This window comes from Lathamus discolor, chromosome 19 (genome assembly GCF_037157495.1).
Source record: "Lathamus discolor isolate bLatDis1 chromosome 19, bLatDis1.hap1, whole genome shotgun sequence".
NCBI classification, from domain to species: domain Eukaryota; kingdom Metazoa; phylum Chordata; class Aves; order Psittaciformes; family Psittacidae; genus Lathamus; species Lathamus discolor.
The window spans coordinates 1,050,890-1,073,735 of record NC_088902.1 but is presented as its reverse complement, the minus strand read 5'-3'; the positions used below and the strand labels follow the sequence as shown (position 1 = coordinate 1,073,735).

Sequence of the window (22,846 nt, the reverse complement as noted above, 5' to 3'; positions counted from 1 at the left end):
CTTTGCGGGGAGCTCCGGGTAGATCCCGGTGCGGGGGAGCCCGTCCCGGCAGGTCCCTGCACCGGCGGGTTGGGGACCCTTGGCAAAGCGGGGCGGGGGGGGGGGAAACAGCGGGTCCAGCGCTGCCGCTGCGGGAGGAAGAGCCCGGTCAGGGTGCGGGCAGGGGCTGCAGCGCGGGGGGAAGCGGGCAGGGCAGGGGTGCGGGCAGGGGTGCGGGCAGGGCGCGGGCAGCACTCACATTCGCAGCGCAGGGCTCGCTCCCGCACCGCCTCCCCGCACAGGTCGCACCAGCCGCGGCGCGGGGGCCGAGGGGCGAAGCGGTGTCCGCGGCCGCGCTCCGCCGGCTCCCGCGGTGCCGCGAAGATGCTCCGCACGTCGGGCAGCAGCCGCGGGGCTCCGCTGCGCCGCCGCAGCCGCCGCCGAGCCGCCCTGGCCCCGCCGGGGCTCCCCGGGGACCGGCCGCCCATCACCGTGGCGGGGCCGGGCGGCAGCCGGCGCATGGAAGCGGGCGCGGAGGGAGGGAGGGAGGGAGGGCGGGCGGGGGCACGGCCCCGGGACCGGCCACGCCACGGGAGCGCAGCGCAGGCGCCTGGGACCGGCCTGGGGGGAGGAGACACGGCCGGGGGGGGGCATGGGGACGGGGACAGGGACAGGGACCGGGACCGGGACCGGGACCGGGACCGGCCCTGCGAGGGGACCCCTCCCGTGGAGCCCCCTCCCCATGGAGCCCCCTCCCCATGGAGCCCATCGCTGCTGTCATCCCCTTCACCCCTATGAGGTCTTTCCCGTAGGATTCCCCTCCCCGCAACTCCCACCCCTGTGGCAATCCCCGCCCTTCCAGGGACCTCTCCCCACAAGGATCCCCGCTCTCCGGACCCGGGGCAATGCGCGCATCGCCGCCGGGCTTCCTGCAGCGTCGGCTCCATCCCACCCCACCATCACTCCCACCCCACCTGCCCAAAGCGCCTTTCTGGGGGGGGCGATGCTGAGGGCGGGGGAGCCGGAGCGGTTATCGCTCCCTGATGAGGCTCCCGTGGCTGTGGGAAATGCGATGGCCACGTTCTGAAGCGGCTCCGAGCAGGCTCCAGCGCCGGTTTGCAAACCTCTCCCCTGGGCAACGGAGCTTTTGGGGTGTCTGCACCTGGTGGTCCTCTGCTACCGCGATGCGCTGATTACCAAGTGACCCCCTCCTCCTTTGAACACAAGGGTATGGGGGTCCCCTGCCATCATTACACCTTCCCCCTGGCTGGGAGAGGGACAAGCTTTGATGCTGCTATGGTCAAGCTCACAGCGTTGGGTTTGACGAGGTGCATCTTCACAAGGATGTGTCTGATGCTGTTTGAGATGTACATGTGAAAGGAGTGATGTGCCAACGGACTGAAAAAGGTACAGAACAGTGTATTCTGCATGGTGAGGGAATCTGTGCTGTGCTGTGAACCATAAGAAGAAACTCTTCCTCATTACGTTTTCCCTACATCCAGATGGGGCTGTGTGCATCCCGGCTTCTGGGCTCATGGGAAGCTGAGTTTGATGTCACTCATGGATTCTTGGGGACAGGATAAGCCAAGGATGTCTAAATCCTTTTCAAGGGTTCTAATTTGAAGCCTGGATTAAAACACTGGCTCTGAGTTACAAAGCACTAATGCCATAAGCAGCCCCTAATAAAAGCTTCAAACCATAAGGGGAAAGCTTGGAAAATCCTAGTTTTGTCCCGTGCTAAGTAGCAAGATTCATACGGGGAGCGCCTTTTTCTTCCCCGTGCAGGATCCGGATTCACTTTCACCCGTCCTCTGCTCCTGCCCGAGAACAGCAGCAGGTTTATTCCCAGGGAAGGGAAACTGCTTCCCCAAATGGGGATTTTATCCTGTGCTCTCCACAGAGCGTTCTCTGGGTAAGAAATCACCTGCAAGAAAGCAAATGATGTTTCTGAGGGCAAAGATCTACCTGGCATCCGGCTGGGAACCTGCTAAAGCCATTCTGGACATTGGCTCTCCCAGGGCCATCCCAGCTGTGACAGCTGCAGGCCTTGGCTTCCAGTGCAGATAAATGCAGCATCCTCTGTCCGCACCGGGAGCTACGGCTCACATGGGACGGAGATGTGGCAGCGTCGTTATCCTCAGCTGCCTCTGCAGGCATTCGGGGCTGACACCATTGGAAGCACTTTTAGGCCAAGGGTTAAAGTAATCTGGGAAAAAATCCCTAATTACCATTGGCAGGAAAGTTCCTGTTTCATTTGGATTGCGGGAGTCCCCTTTGCAGCTGCTGTTACAGCAGTTGAAGCATGACAAGGGCTGTTAGCAAAACCTCTCTTTTCTTTCTGCCAAGAAATAAATCCCTCTTTACCAAAGCCAAGCATGTCCCAGGTCCAGCTCTCAGCTGGTATGAATCAGTGCAGCTCCACTGGATCCAAGGAAGTGTGGCAGGACACCCTGCCTGGGCTCCCTGCCCTGTTCCAACAGGGGATGTCAGTGAATTCGAGCTGGATTAGAACTAATGTTCCTTGGAAAACGAGGAGAATCCTCGAAAATAATATGTGGGAGAAAAGCTTTTAAGGGATGGCTTCGTTCCACCTCTGCTGCTGCAAGCGGCCGCGTTTGACAGTCAGGATGTTGGGTTTTACAGTTAAAATGGATGGGGAAGTTTGGTGCCAAATTCCACTCGGGAAGGTTTCCTGGGCGTGCTTGGCCTGTTCCGACAGGCAGGAAAAGCCAGGCACAGCCCTGGAGCTGCTGCTCCTGCTTCGTTTTGGTTCCTTGCTGAGCTCAGAGCAAGACGTTCAGCTCCAGGGCTGACTGCTCTGCCTTATGTGCCCGCAGGTCTCCCGGCAGAGGCTGGAACTCACTCCTGCCGTGGTGAAGGCGAGGAGCACCCATGGCAGGCACCCCTTTGCCCTGTTCTCTGTCGGGTGAGGTGCTGGGGATGCCTCCGGGCAAGCAGCATGGTCAGGGCAGGCCCAGGCTCGGCTGGAGGCTCTTGCTTTGGCTGATGTGTGTCACCTCCAGCAAAGAGGCAGGCGAGGGAACGGGAGGAAAGGTGAAGGGCAGAGCCAGGAGCTGTGCTCCCTATGGAGGGGCAGGTCCAGGCAGGCACCCTCAGCATCCCCACTGCTGTTGAGTCAGATGCGTTGGCTTGCCCAGGTGATGGCTCAGCCTCTGCTTCCAGATGCACGATCCAGCCCCGGGAGCTGCAGCGAGCCTTGGACTTCACCGGTGCCCTTATTTCCTGGTCCCTGCAGTAAGCCTTGGGCTTCACTGGTGCCCCTGTTTCCTGGTTCCTGCTCCAGCCTCCTTTAACCCCAGCACCCAGCCACAGTGGGTGACTTCTGCCTAAGAGCTCATCTCAGTCTCCCCTCGGGCAGGTTAAAGCCATTCCCCTTGGCCTGTCCCTACAGGCCCTTGTGAGATTTGTGTCTTTGCCCTGATATGTGCCAAGGAGGGGTGGGCAGAGCCCATCCCTCTGCCAGGAGCCCCCAAGGTGTAAATACCCGTACGTGAGCCTGGCTGGGAGGGGGTCATCTCCCTGCCTGGCTTTGGCTGCTGCCTGGGAACGCTGCTCCCCTCTGTGGCTCTGCGGGATGTGGATCGCGGGATTGGGATGACAACCCATCAATCACACAGGGGATAGGCAGGAAGAGGTGGATGGAGGGGCCGCGTGTCCGACTCTGCCCACAAAGAGCTCCTTGATACCCTCTGCTGCTCATGCTCCCGCAATCCCGGGCTTCCTGTATCACTGCTCCACGTGGTGATGACTCAGTTATGGTTCCTCATGAAACCCAAGGTCAAGAAACAGATAAATCCATCCTTTCACCTTGTGTCAATGGCAGGGGTGGCTGCTTACCCCCCTTTAGCCTAAAGTAAAAAGGAGCATCCCCGCTTTCCCTTGCCCTGGAGAGGGGATGTGGGAGCCCTTTCTTCTGGGATTGTGCCTTGGCATTCGGTAGCACCCCCAGGCTCGCTGGCTGGAGCCAGGGTTTCAGTGCAGGGTTGTTCGGAGACAACGCGCAGCCACACAGGACTCGGTTACATGGATAGAAACATACCCAAAAAGAGAATCCGCCCTTGGCTTCCTAGTCCCAGACCCAAGGGGTGAATGGGAGGAAAGGTGGCAGCACCAGCGGGCTGGGGTCTGTGGCTCCCACCTTCCCAGTGCTGGAGCTGCCCTGGGCTGGATCCAGTCTCTCACCCATCAGGTACAGCATCCCTCACGCCCACTCCAGGGACCAGAAGTATGCTAAAAGTGGGAGTAATCCCATAACAAGAGGGCAAAAGAGAATGTAGCTGTTTAGCCTCTTCCTCTTCACCACCAGGCATGGTGATACAGAGAAGCTTCAAAAACATGAAGTCTTTCAAGCACTTTTTAAAAGTTAAAAAAAACCAAAAACCATCTTATTTTCTGGTCAAACTTTCAAAGGTTCAGGGTGTTCAAACCACTCAAAGCTAACGCTGGTGAATGGTGCAAAGGTGCTGGAGGGGACAGGTAGGAGACAGAGAGCTCCCCAGACGTGAACATCAGACGTCTCCATCGCCCTGGACCCAGAGTGCTGTGAGTGTTCCCTGCTGTTGGCTTCAGCAGCTGCAAGTTCACCGCGTCTCAAACAGCAGGAGCTGGGGCAGCCCCACGTAACCTGCAGGAACAGAACCTGTGGTTGCGCTCCTCATGCTGGACCCCTTCATGGATCCCCATAGAGCCCATCCGGTCCCACCACCCCACCCTGGTGCTAGGGGCAGGAGCAGCATCCCTGCGCGCTCTTACTCACCGCTCAATGATGCTGTTGTTGAGCTGGAGATCACACGTTACTGACCTCATCTGCTCCAGGAGCTCCTGCATCCTGCCAGGGACACAACCACCCCTTACCCGGTGCTGCTCAGCCTCCCATTCCCTATGGGAGCAGCTCCGGCAGCTGGAGCACCCCATGGATCGCACAGAGCAGGACCTCAACTCACTGGAAAGCCATGTCCTGGTGTGCCTGGCTCACAGGGACAGGGGAAGGAGCAGGAGGAACTGGAGCCAAACTCTGCTGCTCAGGCTGGAGGAACCTGTCCAGAGCCTGCAGGAGGGAGAGGCTCAGCAGCCCCCGAGGCAGTGGGTCTGACCCAGCGCTGCAGCGCTGGACCCCTGGTCAGGCAGTGCTCAGGACCAGCGGTGCCGCTGCCAAAGCTCTTCCCATTCCTTGCTCAAGGAGGGAAGATCTCCAGTGTGGATCCCCCCCAGAGCCCTGCAGCAAGCTGCTCAGAAGCACTCCAGTGTTCCCCTATCAACACATGTGCTCATGCACAGGGTGGGCAGGGTGTGAAGGGGGGGGGTCTGTGCAGCAGCAGCACAGGGTGGGACCCCCCCTGGGCACCTACGCTCTGCAGGCAGTCCTGGCACTGCATCATCTCCACGGTGCAGGCGCTGATGCGGTTGCTGAGCGTCTTCAGATGCTTCTTTATCTCACAGACTTTCCTAGAAACAACAAAATTCCCAGTCTGCGTTCATCGGCAGTGTGGATCCTTCCCGTGGAATCATGGAATGGGTTGGGTTGAATGGGCTTTAAAGCTCCTCCAGCTCCAACCCCTGCCCCGGGCAGGGACCCCTTCCACTGGAGCAGCTTGCTCCGAGCCCCTGTGTCCAACCTGGCCTTGAGCACTGCCAGGGATGGGGCAGCCACAGCTGCTCTGGGCACCCTGTGCCAGCGCCTCAGCACCCTCGCACTAAATGGTTTTATTTCGTTAATATATTTTATTCCTGCTCTATTTCTGTGGGGTTTAATTCAGTTTAGTGCCTTCTGCAAACCTTGCTGGATCGAAGTTAAAGCCCCAAAGGAAGCAAACGAGTCACAACAGGGCTGCAAGTGCGGCTGCAGCTCTGCTCGTAGCCACCGTAGGCCAGGTTATCCAAACACCACCAGCAGTAAAGTACTTCGGGAGAGTGGGAAAGGGACCTGCTCCTGCCGGACACGCAGCAGGAGGCTGCTCAGCTGGAGCAGAATAGGTTTGGTTTGGGGTAATAAAGGAAAGACTATTTCAGGGGCACGGCCCCACCTCCAGCCCCCAGCAAACCACCTCCACAGCACAGCCCTGGGGCCAGCAGGAGCCAACCCAGACCAGGACAAGTCACACTGGAGGAGGAGGTTATATATATAACTATACCCAGGCAGGGCTGACTCACCGTGCCCCTTCTGCAAGGGCAGAAAACCAGGCACAAAAATACTCCAGCAAAACACAAGGAAAGCAGGGCCGGGGCCGGGCTGGGCAGACGCTGCCCTCTCCTCCCAGGGCATTCCTGAGCACCGGAGGCAAATTCCACCCTCAATTGCCCCCCCAGTCAATTCCTGGCTGCTCCATGCCAGAGATAGGCAAAAAACCTGGGTTTAATTCTAAAGCATTGCAGAAAACCCTCCTCCTTACACGCACGCCGGCAGCCCAGGGGAATGGATGCTCCTCTAAGAGCAACCTGGCAATAGAAATCCAGTGTCTGGAGCATGCCCTTCCCCTGCCTGCCTCCCCTCACACTGCTCATGGCTGCAGTAGGCAGAGGATTGTGCTCAATCACTGCGAGGCAATTTGCTCTTTGCATTATTCCCCAAGCACCCTTTAACACAAAACCATTCCTCCTGAGCAGGTCTCTGTCTCGATGGCAATTTTGACCTGATAAAATAACCTCTCCCCATCAGAGAGCAAAGAAACCAGCGGCTTAAACTCAAGCTGCGAGTTTAGAGGGCTTTTAAAATCAATCCATTGAAACAACAGGGCAGGAATACATGGCATGGGATAAGAACCAGGGTCTTATTACCCACTGAGGAGTCCTTCTGCAGCAGTTACCAACATCATCCTCTCCATCTGCATCTCAGTGCTCAATCGATAAGAGCTCTCTGGAAGCCCTGGGCTTTGTGGGCAATACTTAATGCAATGTCCCTGCTCCTATCCCCACCACGTCCAGAAACCAGAGCCCTAAAAGCTCAGGAGAAGGCTGGGGCTTGTACCTCATGCTGCTGCCATGAAGAGCCAGGGCCTCCTTGTACCGCTCCACACAATCATCCTGGAAAACCAAGAGCACCTTCCTGCCCAAATGGCCTAAATTCACCCTAAAAGCAGAAAAAAGAGCAGGAGAACACTGTTATTGCCTTAAATGCGTGCAAATGAACATCGCAGTGCACATGGCAGGAGACCTAAAGCTGGCTCCTGAATGGAGAAAGAGGGACCGGATGCTCAGTAATGGATTTTGATGTGGGTCCGTATCCTTATAGAATCATAGAATGGTTTGGGTTGGAAAGGACCTTAAAGATCAACCAGCTTCCAAAACCCCTGGCACCTACCTCGAGCCTAATCTGATCTAATCTCTATCTCCATCGCATCCCCACCCCAAGGGCACTCCCGAGAAATCTTTGCCTTGGACTTGAAGGCAAATGCCCAAGTGGAGATTGAAGCTTTAATTAAGCTCAAGGAGCTGCCTCTTTGGTTTCATCAGCCCTGGTACGGACTGAAGGGTGCATCTGATTTCTTGGTTGAGATAAATTCCCCTGATTTCAAATGGAAGCTAAAAGGAGGAATTTTAAAGGTACAAAAGCCATCGGACACTTGACTCCCATTGGAAGGTAAGTGGATATGAAAGCAGGGACACTTCCTAAATCAGCATCTCAGCAAATACATGGCCACTAAGCACCGTGTGAGCAATAGCCTGAAATGTGCTTATGCCCACATCCCAGTGCAGGGAGTTGGTCCAACATCACCCTGACCTCTTCATCAGAAATAGCTTTTAGCTTAAAACCTTTGCTAGGAAAGGTCCTGCATGGATGAACCACCACCAAAACCGGTCCCTCTCTCAGTGTTAGGGACCCAGGAACATTTTACATCCCATTGGGATTCAAGCAGGACCCCCCCCCCCCCCATCTGCCTGGCCACAGTATGGGGCCGGTCCTAGAAAGCGGAGAGGGCTGGGGCTTACTTATCCAGCTTGTGTATTTGCTCCTCGTTGTAGCTCAGCCCTGGGGAGGGAAGGCAGCACCAGTCAGCACAGGCTCTCCCGTTCACCACCCAGGGAACGGGCATCTTTACACCACGGGGTCACTCCAAGGCTCTCCAGGGGAGCAGCCCCGGGGACCGCGGCCACAAGGAGCTGCAGGGACTCAGGTCCGCACCGGCGGAGGGGACGCTCCTGCCATGCCAGGCACTTACGCAGGCTCGTCCTGGCCTTCCGGAACTGCTTGTAGATGAGCTGCACCTCCTGCAGGCAGCACTCGATCCGCTGGATGCTGGAAGAGGAGCCGGGACGGAGGAGTGAGGCCCCCGGGGAGGGCTGAAAACAGCACCTGGGGGCAGCGAGCCCGGCCCTCAGCCTGGCTCCGCGCATTACAGGAGCCGTTTGCAATGGGAGCCGTGCGCGGAGCGACGTCTCCTCCATCCAGCAGAGCCTTGGCAGGGATTTCGGGAATGCTGGTGCCACAAACCTCTTGTCTTCCTGCGCTTCCTGCCCGTGCTTCACCAGCTCGGCCAAAACCCCATCCAGAGCCCCTTGGAAGTCAAAGATGCTGTGAGAGCACTGAGAGAGCTCCTCAGCGACCTGCGGAGGAGGAGGAGAGGTTGGGGCTGGCTCTGGATGCTCCCCAGCCCCACACGGAGCTCAGCCCCTGCACAGAGCTCACCCTCTGCAGCTTTGTCTTCACCATGGCCACGTCCTTCAGAGCCAGCACCCCACTGCCTGCAGGAACAGCCCCGCACCTGGAGACAAGGAAGGATATCAGGCAGGAGATGAGGCAGAGGCACTGTCCTGTGGTGGAGGCAGCATCCGAGTCCCTGGGGTGGTTTGTGTGGACAAATAACTGCGCCCAGGGCAGCGGATCCGAGCCACAACAGAAGCGCGGATCCAGTGAAAATTCACCCTGTTGAGTCCAATTTGTTCCCAAATTGTTCACTTCATCCCCACTGGCTTTGCACCAGCTCAGATGTTGTGCGTTTTCTGCCTCCCTGCAGCTGGCATGAGAGCAGAGCACTGAGCAGTGCTGGCTAAGCAGAAACAGGCTGCTCCAGCCCGTGTTGGGAGGGATGGATAAGCAGCAGCATCCAGCTGCAGCATCAGCGCTCTTGGCACTCCAGCCCCGCGTTATCCGGCTGAAGTCAATGGGAACCATGTGTCCCTATCTTTTTAGATGAGATGGAAATTAAGAGGCTTGCTAAATGGAAAGGAATACAAGATCAGCAACCCGGCAGCAAAGAACATTCTGCTGCAACAGGACTGGAATGCAAAACAACCATGGGATAGCTTAAAGAAAACGGGTTCAGCTTTTCCTGGGGCAGCACGGCTGGGAATGGGTGCCCCAGGACAGCCGGGGCTTTTCTTGTCATTCAGCCCCATTGAATGTCCTTTAGCCTCTTGAATGGCATCTTTGAGAGCCCCATACCCCTTCTGCAGCAGCCACAGCTCGGCGCCTGCATCCCTGCGGCTGCAAAGCCACACTTACAGCACGGGGGTCTTCAGCTCGGTGAGCTGCAGGCAGGAGAGCACCGAGAGAGCCCCTCTCTTCTGCTCCAGCACCCTCACGCTCTCCGTTTTCAGGTTCCCACTGCCGAGAGAGGAAACAGCCCATCCAGCACGTGCTTCCCAGCAGCCCGGCCTCCATCCCGGGGCCAGGCGCACAGGGTGAGGATGGAGCTGGTGCCTCCTCATGTGCACCTGGGGGGCTGGATGCATGCGGTTGGGTGCAGGGCCTGGGCAGGGCGGTCTCACCCACCGGGCACTGCCCTGCCTTGTACAGGAAGCTCCTACCCCAAAGGGAACGGGCAGGACAGTGAGAATGCACCCAGCCCCATGGCACGGGTTGGGTTGGGAGGGGCCTTAAAGCTCCTCCAGGTCCAACCCCTGCACTGTTGGGAATAGGCTGGAAAACCAGGAGTGGTTTCAATCCCATCAACATCCTGGGAAGGGTCGGGTCCCCCCCTCCGCACCCGCACCCACGCTGGCCCCAGCACTCACATCACCCAGTGCAGGCCCCTCGCCAGCAGCTCCCGGCAGCGCCGCAGGGCACGGGCGATGCGCAGGGTCTGGTGCACGGCACCCACCGCGCTCTGCAAGGCAACGGGCACTGCCTCCATCCGCACCCCCGCGGCCGGGGCTCCCCGGGGCCACAGGGACCCCCCCCCCCCCCACCTACCTTGGCTGCCCTGCAGTCGGCCACCACGTCCACCCTGGGGACCAGCTTTGGGAACTCGAGTGCCGCTGGGGAGATGCGGTCAAGGGGCTTTGAGGACGGAGCCCGGAGCCCCAGGGACACCTCACACACCCCTAAAGCAAACCCTGCAGCCCCGCAGGGTTTCAGGCATGGCAGCAGCTGCGATGCCGCTTAGTGCGGGTCCCAGAGATGTTTTAGACCATGGGCACACGCAGGAATCGCCTGTGAAGCCCGGTGTGATGGGTGGCCATGGAGCAACAGCCCATGGCAGGGGAAAACTGACCCTCAAACCCCCTAATCCTGCATCCCAGCATCAAACCCCTCTACCTGCGGCTGTGCACTGGAGTCCTTATTGTGTACGCATACATATACATAAAATACAAATACCCTTAGTGGATATGGAGATAACTTCAGTGAATCTCCCTTACACACCCACCCTGCGTGCCGGGCTCCATCTCCAAGCCACCGGTACTCACGGTCTCTGTATCTGACTCCTACCACGTCTTCCGGCTGCTCGGCGATGCTCAGCAAGGTCAGAGGGCTGTGCTCCGTGGTTCTGCAGAAGTTCTGAGCTTGCAGGTTCGGATCCAGCTCGTAGGGATGCCCTTCGAAGAAGTACTCTTGGTGGTGAGGGGCTACGTTCGTCTGTTTGAAGACAGCATCCAAGAACTTGGTGGTACTGAAATGAAGGAGAAACGAAAGGATGGGGAATAAACGCTGAGGGGAGCGCTCAGATTTCCATCACTTCCACAGCCTGCTGCCCTCTTCTTGTGGCAAAGTAGCCCACAAGGGCAGGGGAGCCCCTTGGGCATCTTCCCTGGGGCTCTCTGTGTGCCAAGAGCAGCAGCTCCCATTAGCGTTTGAGCCTGGTTTGGTTTAACCCGGTTTAACTGCGGGCACTCCCCCAGGTTCACCCACAAAGAAGAGGCTGAGGCTCCTGAGCTCAACTTTTAACCCAGCCTTGGCATCCTTACGTGTTGTAGGAGTGGATGTAGATGCGGTGGGAGGAAGCCTGTGGCAGGCAGAAGACGTCCACCATGATCCTGGTCAAGATGTCATTGGTCTCTGCAAAAAACTGGTTGAATCCCCAGCATTTCCTCTGATCCACCTCCAGGATGTTGGCCAGGATGGGAACCAGCTGCTCCTTCAGCCCCCTGCAGCAGCACAAGAGATGTCTGCACATAACCCTGAGCCATAAACGTGCCGAGCATGGGGCTGGGGAGAGATGCCGAGCTCTGACAGAGCTGCTCCCCTGCCCTGCATCCCTTTTCCCTGCCTGGAAAGCAAAGGCCTGGTCTGAAAGCTCCGACATCCGCAGGCGAGAAGCTCGTTCCTGGTTAAACCCCCCCGTGCTGTGCGAGCAGCCCGAGCCCTGGCACCGGGACACGGGAGCCGCAGTGGGACCCGAGCCGGGGCACTCACGTGGAGAGGCGGCAGGTGAGGGGCAGCTCGTAGCTCCACGCGATGCTCCCGTTCTCCTGCCCCTGGACCCCCGCAATGGCTCCTGGAGGCTTCTCGGAGGTTATTTTGTACCTGGTGAAGGGAATTGCCTGCAGCTGAAACGAGCCAAGTGGTGCCCGCTTGGGCACCGAGTCCTTGGGCTCAGCAAAGAGGGAAAGGGCAGAGATGGATGGGCTGGGAAAGACCCGGCTCATGGAAAGAACGGCATCCGCAGAGGGAACAGTTGGACTTGATGATCTGAAAGGTCTTTTCCAAGCTGGTTCCTTCTAGGGGCCTGCCCTAGTGGAAGGTGTCCCTGCCCGTGGCAGGGGGTTGGAGCTGGATGAGCTTTGAGGTCTTTTCTAACCCCAAACCAGTCTGGGATTCTCTTCCAGCTCCAAAGTCATGAGAATGCATTTTGAGGGTAAACGTGATGGAGAGGGCTCGGGTCCTTTACCTGCTCACTCTCCACAGGCTACACATGAGGCTCTACGGGATTAAATGAGTTGTAAAGTACAGCCCATGGACCCCCAGTGCTGCCGGCGTGCCCCGAGCCACAGCCACATCACCCTGCGGCCCCCAGGGTCACCTCCCCGCAGCCAGCCCCTGGTGCCCCGAGCTGGATGCGGTCCCTACATGGCCTCCTTGTTCCAGCGCGAGCCCCCGAAGGGGACGAAGGGGAGGCTGCCGGTGGCAGCGTGGTAGAAGGTGACGCCGATGCTCCAGAGGTCGACGGTGACGCCGTAAACCTTCTGCTGCGGCTTGCGCAGCACCGCGCGCTCGTACATGTCCGGGTGCTGCAGGGGAGGCGGAGGTGAGCTCTTAGGCACGAGCTCTTCCCTGTGCGGGTGCTGAGGCGCTGGCACAGGGTGCCCGGGGGAGCTGTGGCCGCCCCATCCCGGTGCTCACCAGGTACTCCTCTGTCCCATAGACAGACACAAACTTTTCATCATCGCCCAGCTCCCGGGCGGCCCCAAAGTCGGTCAGTTTGTAGATGCTCTGCCCATCTTCCCCCAGCAGCCGCATGATGTTGCCTGGTTTGATGTCCCTGTGCACCACGCCGTTCTCACGGAGGTGGTTCATCCCTCCCACTGGGCACACGGGAGGGGAGGGCTTTGTTCAGAGGTAGGAATGTGGGAGGAGATGGAGCTGGTGCTCAGCCCACCCTTCCCATCCATCGCCAGCATCCCAAGGGCCCCATTCTGCGGCTTCCCAGCTCCAGGCCGCGCTTGCGGTGATGGGGGGACCCCTCACTCACCCACGCACTGCAGCACGATGAGGAACTCGGACTCAGCCAGGCCGAAGGTGTTCTCCGGGTCCTCCAGCACGCTCAGCAAGCTGCCCCCCGAGCAGTATTCCATCACCAGCACCTTCTGCTTGCTGCTGCCCTGCACAGGGAGCAGCCCTGAGGTCCCCCCACTGTCCCCAGGCAGGACCAGCTCCACCCCTCCCTTGGCTGGTGGGTCCCTGCTTGGACAAAGCGGGGTTGGAGGGTGGCAGGGGACAAGAGCAGCTCACAGAGTGCTCCAGTGCCACCAGTGCTGAAGGGCTGAGGCTTGGTGTGGAGGAGGAGGCAGCCCAGGAGCAGGGTTTCGGGGCTGGGAGCCCACTTACCGTCTCCTCTACAGCAAAGAACTTGACGATGTTTTTGTGGTTCAGCCTCCTCAGCATCTCAAACTCCCTCACCTGGACCTCCTGGGGCCGCCGGTAGCTGACGCTGTTGAAGACCTTCACCGCAACCAGCTCCCCCGATCTCTGGGAGAAGAGGAATCAGAGAAGGAGGGGACAGGAGGCGGCAGCATCCACGTCCTGAGCGGCTCCATCGGCCCCATCACCGCTCCCGCATCCACTGGGGCCGCAAACTCCACCTCGCACCCTTTGCCTTCTCTGCCGTAAGAGCCGCCCCGCTGCTCCCCACCACCCCCTGCTCCCTGCCCGTGCTTATTCAGCTCCAGATCAAGGTTGTAGCAGGGGCCGAGGCCGGCAGCGCGCAGTGGGACGGGGCTGGGTTCAGCCCCTCCTCGCCGCCGCCTCTCCCACCCCACTGAGCAGGCCCTGGCTCAATGAACGTCGGAGGCCGGGGGCGCAGCCCTGGCGAGGGCCCGCATGAAGCACGCAAAGGGGCCAGGACGGCGCTTTCGGAACCTCCGGGCATTGCCCCGGAACAGCCGCTTCCCCCTGCGACGCCCGGGAATGCCGGGAGGGGACCCTGCCCCGGAGCGCCCCAAAGCTGCTCCGCACCCGCTGACCCGAGCTGGAGCCGCAGGGAGGGAAGGAGCCAAACGAGGAGCGGGATTAAGCCCCAGAGCAGCCCCTGGGGCTGCCGGGGGGGAGCGGAGGGAGCCGGGGCAGGAGGGGTGGGGGCTCGGGGCGCTGCGGTTCCGGGTTCTGCCGCTCCTTGCATCCCCACGCACCTTGCTGCGAGCTCTGTAGACGGAGGCTGTGGCGCCCCGGCCCAGGCAGTCCTCGGTGCTCCAGAGGTAGCTCGGGGTGCTCTGCATCTCCGGCAGCGCTGCTGCAAGGGGGGAGCACAGGGGTCACCCCGGCAGGGCCGCGCACGGACGGAGCCGTGAGCGCAGCCCGAGCCCTGCCCCGGCGCCGGGACTCGGGCGCAAAGAGCGAAGCGAGCGGAGCCGCGGCGGGGAGGAATCTCCCCGCCCCCAGAGCCCGGCCCGGGCCGTGCGGGACCCGCCCGGCAGCATCCGCGGGAGGAGGAACCGCGGCTGCTTCCTGCCCCGGGGGGAGGCTGCGAGCGCGGCTCTGGCAGGCGAAGGGCGCTGGGGCGGGGCTGGAGCAGGAGCTGCACCTTCGGCACCCGACCGGGGCACCCGCGGTGCTGGGGTCAGCGCCCAGCCCCAGCACAGGCCCCGCGTCGCGCCCGGCTCTGCTCGGGGTTGGGCCGCGGAGCTCACGGGCAGAGCCAGGGCCGCGTGGTTCCGCTCCAGCCCCCCCCTCCCAAGAGCCGCTGCTGCAGTTACAGCTCCGGAGGCCTCTGCTCCGGCCCCGGGGCAGCCCCTGGGGCGCTGAAACGGCTCCGGCCACGGCAGCAAAGGAGGGAGGGAGCGGGAGCAAACGGAGCCAACGGCGCTGCCCCAGCCGCAAACCCGTCCCCAGGAGCCAGAACGAGGATGAGGTCCGGCCCTGGCGCCTGCAAACGCTTCCCGAGGGTTCCGGAGATGAGCAGAGGCGGATCCGGGACATTCCCGAGCCACGGCGCCAGCACCGCTCTCACCGGGAGCCCCGCAGCAGCGGGATGCAGGATGCGGGATGCAGAGCGGGATGCGGGATGCAGAGCGGGATGCAGGATGCGGGATGCAGAGCGGGATGCGGGATGCAGAGCGGGATGCGGGATGCAGAGCGGGATGCGGGATGCAGGATGCGGGATGCAGAGCGGGATGCAGGATGCAGAGCGGGATGCAGGATGCGGGATGCAGAGCGGGATGCGGGATGCAGAGCGGGATGCGGGATGCAGAGCGGGATGCAGGATGCGGGATGCAGAGCGGGATGCAGGGTGCTCCGAGGCCCCCACCCCTCGCCGTGCCCAGCCTCAGGACCTGCAGCTGGGGCTTGTGTGGGGCTGGGGTCGATGTGCATCTGGAGGCCCCGTCCTCACAAGATGAAGCCTGCAAAGGTCCATGAACATCAGTGAAAGATCACTTTGAAGCCCTCCTGCTGCAGCTCTGCTGACAGGAAGGGACGGGGTGACTTCCTCAAGTCATTTCCAGCCCTATTTGCTGCTCCTGTGCTCTAGAACAGGAGCACTGATCTCCCCACACCACACTGGTGTGGGTGCAGGCTGCGGATGCAGCGGGGATGCGGTGCCCGGGCGGCTGCACCACATCCCTCACTCACCAGGCGAAAAGATCCTCGATTTGAGACGCTGAAGAGCTCGTTTCACACCTCACGCACTCTGCAGATAGGAGCAGTTAACACAAGGAAAGGGGAAAGCGAAACCTCTCGGGCTGAAATTCCAGCTGCCAACTCAGCTCTACAGTGAAAGGAAACCAAAACCAAGGGGGTTTTAAAGGCAGAAACCCCAGATTTGGGTGTTTTCTGAGACTTCTGACCTGCTTCAGCTTGGGACAGGGTTGGGGCTGGTGAAGGGGAAAGGCAGACGGGAAGGAAATGATTAAAATCGTGGATAACACCCCAACAAGGTTGCGCTCAGGTTGTGCTGTGACTCTTTCACACAGCTCCTGAAAGGGAAGGCAACGTACACTGATGCTGGGAGCCCTCGGACATCCCAGTCTCCCCCAGCACTCCCAGTGGGTGCGGAGTCCCGCACCTTAGCACCGGGCACATGGGCACCATGGGGGATGAACCCCACTGGGGATGCGGGTGCCCGGGGGGCAAAACCACGGCCCCGGCCCCAAGCTCGTGATGAAAGCGATGGTTCCAGCTGAGGGCAGCAAAGCCTAAGGAATAAAGAGCAGCAGCGGCTGCCCCAGCCCTGGCAGTGCTCAAGGCCAGGTTGGACACAGGGGCTTGGAGCAAGCTGCTCCAGTGGAAGGGGTCCCTGCCCTGGCAGGGGTTGGAGCTGGAGGAGCTTTAAGGTCCCTTCCAACCCAAACCACGCCGGGATGATGCTCACCAGTGCCGGTTACCATTCAAACAACCCTGAGGATCCCCCAAGCTGAGGAAGGCTCCTGCAGATCGTCCTCATCCTCCCTCTCATTCCACTTGCACCCAGGCCCCGGCTCTCGCTCACGCTCGCTCCGTACACCACGTACCAGCACCCACAGGTCAGGATTTCCACCATACCCAAAACATTTATTTCTCCAAAACTATTGCTAATGACAATGGATACATTGCGTTGCCCCAGGATGGATTTAACATTTCCAACACGTTTACTCCTAATACTGTACAATACTGTACCAAAAGGAAAACAAAAAAAGGGATGTACCTCCATATTGTACAGAGTTCTATATACAAAGTACAACTTTACACAGTTTAATATATACACCGTATATATATTGGTGTAGAAGACATGAAACAATGGAAACTGCTTTAGCAAGAACATTCCATCCCACCATTAGACAACTGCTAATAAAGCCCTAAACCCAATGAGCCCGCGACCGCTGGACCCAGGGTTCAGGCCAACAGAGAAAACACACACATTTCTCCACTTTGCCACCCAAATTCCCTACGTTACAGCAGACCCAGGAACCACCACGCGCCTGTGGAACACAGCAGAGGTGGCTTTCAAGAACTGCCCTCGTCTGGCTACATGGAGCTGGGCTTGAGGAACCTGCTGCTCCCGAGTATTGCTCCAGCAGTTTGGCACTCTCACGAGTCCATCCCATTGGACTTCAGTCATTCCAAGTCCAGGACTGGAGAGGAAAGGCTGGTGAAGTCCCCGTCAGCAGTAGGGTTACTCTAGTGCCTTGAAAAGGAAGGGTCCGTCTCTTGTTCCCATTGCAAACTGCTAAATATTTACCCTGTATGAAGCTTGGTATATCAAGTATTAGATAGGAGGGAGCTGCCTCCCTCTCGACCTTCACCTCTTTTTGGCCTGTGGTTGAACACCACCACTCTTGTCTCAAACTACGTTATAGGAAGCACAAAATAGAACGGAGGAAAAAGAAACCCAACCAGACTAAAAAAGAAGCCTCACGTTTTCCAGGTCTTGAATTGCAGTTTTGGCATCTCCAGATCCACCAAAATCAGACTCCTAAAAGCAATCCTGGAAAGCAATTCACCCGCCTTCTGGTGGGCGCAAGGCAGCGGGTCAAGTAGTTCGATTTTCAAGTACCAGGTTGTCGCACACAGAGACGAGCAGAAAGCTGATCCAAAGAGAGGATTCTCTTCCAAAGTGATGCGTTCAGCTCAAACCCCAAAGTTCAGTCTAGAGCGCCAGTGAGCACTTGGCCTCCTTCCAGACCCGGAGGCTGGAAGATTCCACAGGGAGCAATATCCATCCCAGAGAGAACATCGCTGCCTCTCATGAAGGCCTCCAGTGCCACCAGTCTGCTAGGGAGACAGCTTCATGTCTGTAACCACGCTGGTGAGATGTTTGCCAAGGCCAAGTGACGAATGGGAAACCTGGATCTCCAAATACATCAAGCCCCAAGCTGTTAAACCCATTTTCTGTTCTGTTCATGCTCCTTAGTGACGGAAGTGCCCAAATGCTCCACTTTTCCTTTGACTCTTCTTTTTAAAGCAGTTTGCCCACCTTGCAGCTCACAGACCCGTGAGTAAATGCAGCCAGGGCTTGACCCTGCCCAGTGCAGGTACCCTCGACCTTCCCCACTGCAGCAGCCCCACATCCTGAACCCCAAGGGGCAACAGGCAGATTGGGGCTGGATTGAGGCCCAACACTTCAATGTCTTCCCAGGTTGAACAGGCAAATTGTCTCAAGGGGTGTTTTCCATCATTACCATTGCCTTCCTATTGAGCTACACCCTGCTGAGAGCATCATCTCCTTTACCTCTTCCCTCAGTATGGATTTCCTCAGGCAACAGAGCATCCACACGCAGGTATGCCTATGGAAAGGAGCTGAAGTGCTCACCAGAGACATTTATTTCTATTGAAGAACATCTCTTGAATGAATTTGAGGGTTTGACACACAGAAGAAGAGAAATAAGGCAGCAAACTCCATCTGCAACGACCTCTTTTTGTCTTATAATATTGCTAGAGCTCTTCCAAACGGTGAGGTGGGAATCACGACAGATGGAATTCCTTGCCCAGCTCTGCAGGGTTTTGATTCGGTAAATAAATGAGAACTCGGTTATCTTAACCTACTTTTGTGCAAGAACAATCTTGCCTTAACAATTAAATCAACAAAGAAATCAACATAAAACTCCCCAAACCCGACACATGAGGTATTCATCACAGGAAACCCAAAGACTCTTTTGGAACAGGTATCAAAATACATACATATACAAGGATTTTCTGCTGCTGTCACAGTGCACCCTAATGATTTCATCATTTTCATTGCAATGAGATAGCCAGTACAGAGAAAAGTGAGAGTGTGCTCATGTCCCACTGCTTTGACATGGATAACAACTTTACAACTGCAAAGCACGAGCCTTTGGATTACCTTGGAGAGGCAGGAATTCAGCAACCGCTGAACCACGCTGCTCAATTCCCAGCTCGGGAGAGAAAACATGAAAGGTTCGAGCTTCAGAAACGATGAAGATTGATCACCTAAAATGGTATTTTATTTTAAAAGCGGTGCTTTGGATTATTTCAATCCAGCATCTGTTGAACAAGAATCCTTTGTTCGTACAAAGCACTATCAAACAGACAGACATTATTCCAGTTATCAAACACTTCTTGTCTTGATATTTGACACAAACATTACATAAAAGTCATGAAAGAGAATCTCCACGGAAGAGCTGAGATTTCTTCTGAGTACGAAGGTATGAAGGAACATTGGTACCTCCCCAAGCAAACCACCGTGTCTTGCTCGTCCACCCTATGTTGGTCTCGTCAATGAGATGCCCACTGGCTTTGCGAGGAGTGGTGCTGACGCTTCCAGTGTCTCCTTCCCACCTCTCCACTTGTGGCAACTTCTCCCAGCCTTGTATGCTCACAGGGTGAAGCAGGCAAGCTCAAATGTTCCTTTTTATGTCTTTTATCCTCCCATGTGTGTGCGTGTGTGAATTTCCTGCTGGCTGGCCAGACCCGGAGCCCGTGGCAGAGGAAGGATGAGTTCAAGCCTGCTGTATTGCTTGCTGTCAAGTGGAAGTGTCAATCACAGTGCACACCAAAATTCCAGTTGAGTTGCTCAAGAGACAGGTTATCCTGCTAAGCACATTCCCCTTGACAGTAGGATTGTCCCCAAGCTGTGGATGCTAGAGATAAGCACAGTAATTCAGATACAGACAGTTGCTGTTACAGTAACCTGAAGTCTTATTTTTTTTGTTAAATCTCAATTTCCATTCATACTTCAGACCCCGAAGGTAGAAAAGAGCATCTCCTCCAAATGTGCTGTGCGTGGCTGGACACTTAATTCTTAGAAACATGACTGCTAGGCATAAAAGTCTAAAGAAAATAAGGCATTACAAATGAGTCGAAGTAAATGTACAGAGAGCCTGCTCTTGACACAGATTAACTTTGGTCATTCATGACCAGGAAGAAAACAAACCCAAACCCTCCCTACTTAAAAGGAAATGCCGGAAAGTTCTGCCTGAGCAAAAAATTACAAGTTTAATCCTAGTTTTCCCCAAAAGAACAAGTGATTCCTTGGTGGCAAAAGTCCATCAGAACCTGAGAGCAAAGGTCGCTGGTCGCACTGCTGGGGAGCTTCCCCCGCAGGAGGAACGGGGCATGGTCCAGTGACAGCCACACACGTACCGCGGCGCTTCCCAAGGGGAATGGCTGCTACAGATCAGCTAAGGAAGAACGGATAACAGTGTTCTCATGGAGACCTTCCTGCTGTTCCCCAACTGTAGGGCACAGAGAACATTGGTGTTTTTAAAAGCCATCCTCAACATGGATATATAACTTCTGTAGGGGGGTGTGCGTGTGGGGATGGACAGGGACCCAGTAACCCCCTGCCCATTTCTCAGAGCCCCAGCCTAAATGAAGCAGAAGAGCACATTTCAGAACCTGCTCTTAGAAATGCGAGTTCTGTTTCTTCTTTTTGAATTCCCAAGTGCTATTGAAAACACCACTGCAGTCACAAGGAAGCCAAGGGTGAGAAACCCACAGATTTCAAAGCAAAATGGGAGAGAAAAATGACTTTTCTTCTCTTGTCCTTGCCTGAATTTACGTGATGAAAACAGGAGATGTGCAGGGTTTCATTTAAATCCCAGAAGAGGTTGGGAAGGAGGTGAACTGAGGGTCAGCCAGAGTCTCCTCTCCTGCAGGACTGTGGGATCTTCACCATTGTAAGTGGCACATGCCTTTTATTTTGCTTCATTAAATAAATTTCAGCATTATGGAAGATTCTCAGTAGAGTACAAAAGAGTTCATGCAGCCTGCTAGAGGCTGAAGCATTTGCTGCCTGCCATATAAATACAAGTCCTAAGCACTCATTCCCATGTCTTAGTCCTACGGAGGGCATGCCAGCCTAGCAACGAGCACATAGGGAAGCCACTCAGAAGCTGCATGCTGTCCCATCACTGTCCCCAGCAGCATCTCCTACACTGCTCTATGAGAGCAGGGATCCCTTAAGCAGTTCACAGTGGTCACAACCACCGACCAAAGCGTTTGCAACCAGGGAGAGGAAGAAGATAACAAAGATTGAGAACTTCTGGGTTGAAGTTTTTACAGTGCTCAGAACAGGGATTTTGGTAAGGATCCATCCTGACGTATGATCAAAACAAGAATGTGTGCGTTAGGAAATGAACTCCCATCAGAGTACACTTAAGTTTCCAAAAGTTAACTTGTTTGTACATTCAGTCTCCCGAGACCACACACCACATCACAGCCTACGGGCTGCAAATTACACTCAGAAACAGTAGAGCTGGGTTTAAATATGGGAGAGCAAAGGGGGGGGGGGGGGGGGGGAACAGCTACACTGTCCATAAGGAACAACTGGGCTCTTTCTTCTGCTCCTAAACCTCAGGAACATGTTTGTTTGTATTTGCACAGACACAGATTACGCAGAACTCCACAAAACCTAAGAGTGCTCCAGAGTGAACTATTCTTCACGACAAGTGTCAACTAAAGCATCAGGCAGGATGGCCAAGAGCCCTGGCCCTGGGGGGAGCAAACAACAAAACCCGAGGATGGAATGGATGTTGAGAGAGACCCTAAACCATTGTGGCACCAGCGGGTGACGTAATCATAGTAAGAATGCACAAGAAAGGGGCATGTCCAAGCTCCACGTAACCAGTGGCACCAAAACATGCAGTAGACTAAAATCTATCCTATTGTTTCCCTGTGATAAATGAAACACAGAATATAGAAGTCACTACACCAGTATTCAAAACAGGACACCACTGAGTATTCCTTTCAGTGGCCAAACACTTGAACAAGGCATCAACTAGAAACCAAGATCCAACTCATCACTTCGTGTGTGTATTTCTTCCTCCTCAGCTTCACAGTGACCCGATCCCGCATTTCCGAAGCGCAGCCTGACAGACATCACTGATGCGGGCACATGGGATGAGGCTGTTACCACTTAGTTCACTCCCAGGAAGTGCTCCCAGCAGGAAGGAGCAGTTCACAACTAACCTTCAGTTCAAAAGCAGGAGTTACATAGGAAGTTTCACGTCTTTTAACACAGTCTCTTCGTCTGAAACGACACAGTTGTATCCATGGAGCAGCAGCGTGGAGCTCCTCAGACAGTACAGGACTTGTCAGCAGGCTGCTGAGGTGCAGAGGAGGCAACGCCGGGGCTCGTGGCATTGGTTTTAGGGAATACCGTGGGCTTGGGCCGCGTGGCCGGAGGTTTCACCTGCGTGGCCATCTTCACTGACTTCACGGGCCGGAAGGTGCAGGGGATGTCGCCGGCGGTGCTGGCGCTGCGCTGGAAAGCTGGTTCAGTGTCCTTGAGGATCTGAGTGTGCAGAGGGCTGGAGGGTTCCGAGGTGGGGGCCACCACTGGAGACGTTTTCAAGGGCTCCAGGGTGTCGAGGACAACGTCTGGTGTGTGCTTGACGCTGCTTTGCCTCTCCAGCTCCCGCAGCTCATTCAGAGCAGAGTTCATGGTGGCTTCAATATCCTGCAAACACAAAAGAGGAACCGAGTGAGGACCAGAACCCAGACCCGTGAATACAGAGATGCAAGGCAGCCTTTGAGAGCAACGTGTTTGTTTTCAGCCTGTAAACACCAACACTCCAATCAACCGGAGGGCAAGGACCTTTAGGTGTCAAAGTGAAACCCATGCCAAACTACACAGCAGTACATACTGAAGCCAATAAGCAGTAATATTTTCCATGTCAGGGAGCAAAGTCATTGCTAGCACTGTCTCAATGCGAATCTGGTTCTTTACTGGTCCTGGTGCTGCTTGGACTTCAAGGACAATCCCAAAACACAGCAATGAACAAAAAACCACAGGATTCAAAGCATGAGGACCCATTCTTGTACTTTATTTGGCACATGAGATTCAGGAGAGTAAATTCTTGAAGAAAAGCTTGATGATTTTGACACTGACTGATGGAGCACACACCAACTGCTGAAATCCTTGTGTGCTCCTGCTGGTTTTCCTGCTGTCCAAGTTGTCCGAACCCAGGTCAGAAGGGCTCAGTGGTGGCCTTGGAAGTGCTGGTACAGGTTGGTCTTGATCTTAAAAGTCTTTTCCAACCTGGCTGATTCTATCAAACTGCAGTTGGCACTTGTTCCTCTCATAAGGCATTACAGTTACTC

The 22,846-nt window shown here is 56.5% G+C and overlaps 2 protein-coding genes across 6 annotated transcripts in view; both read right to left on the bottom strand.

Annotated features, from left to right (window-relative positions):
• Positions 1–4,353: 4,353 nt before the first annotated feature.
• Positions 4,354–14,289, bottom strand: IKBKE (inhibitor of nuclear factor kappa B kinase subunit epsilon). 2 transcript variants are annotated; one of them, XM_065698281.1, is made up of 20 exons: positions 14,002–14,289; positions 13,202–13,342; positions 12,846–12,975; positions 12,497–12,678; positions 12,224–12,384; positions 11,570–11,680; positions 11,122–11,301; positions 10,624–10,826; positions 10,130–10,194; positions 9,952–10,043; positions 9,440–9,541; positions 8,624–8,699; positions 8,429–8,541; positions 8,157–8,290; positions 7,927–7,966; positions 6,965–7,066; positions 5,349–5,445; positions 4,944–5,047; positions 4,757–4,828; positions 4,354–4,624 (listed from the first exon to the last, which is right to left on the bottom strand). In XM_065698281.1, the coding sequence occupies exons 1-20, from the start codon at positions 14,086–14,088 to the stop codon at positions 4,591–4,593; spliced, it is 2,226 nt and encodes a 741-aa protein (XP_065554353.1). In that variant the 5' UTR covers positions 14,089–14,289; the 3' UTR covers positions 4,354–4,590. The 2 variants fall into 2 exon arrangements, with proteins under 2 accessions (XP_065554353.1, XP_065554354.1); XM_065698282.1 differs by having other exon boundaries at positions 8,157–8,233; positions 14,002–14,287.
• Positions 14,290–16,330: 2,041 nt separating this feature from the next.
• The window catches only part of SRGAP2 (SLIT-ROBO Rho GTPase activating protein 2), a 93,696-nt gene continuing 87,180 nt past the window's right edge, over positions 16,331–22,846 (bottom strand). For all 4 annotated transcript variants that reach the window (XM_065698720.1, XM_065698718.1, XM_065698722.1 and 1 more), the window contains exon 23: positions 16,331–22,202. In XM_065698720.1, coding sequence (XP_065554792.1) covers positions 21,819–22,202 — 384 coding nt within the window. In that variant the 3' untranslated portion in view covers positions 16,331–21,818. The remainder of the gene's footprint in view (positions 22,203–22,846) is intronic.

What these genes read in the sequence shown, in the direction of transcription:
- IKBKE (XM_065698281.1), bottom strand. Translation starts at nt 14,088, where the DNA reads ATGCAGAGCACCCCGAGCTACCTCTGGAGCACCGAGGACTGCCTGGGC. An exon ending in CATCGTGCTGCAGTGCGTGG is followed by an intron (nt 12,679 to 12,845) that starts GTGAGTGAGGGG and finishes CCGTGTGCCCAG; the next exon opens with TGGGAGGGATGAACCACCTC. An exon ending in TGAAGACAAAGCTGCAGAGG is followed by an intron (nt 8,542 to 8,623) that starts GTGAGCTCTGTG and finishes CCTCCTCCGCAG; the next exon opens with GTCGCTGAGGAGCTCTCTCA.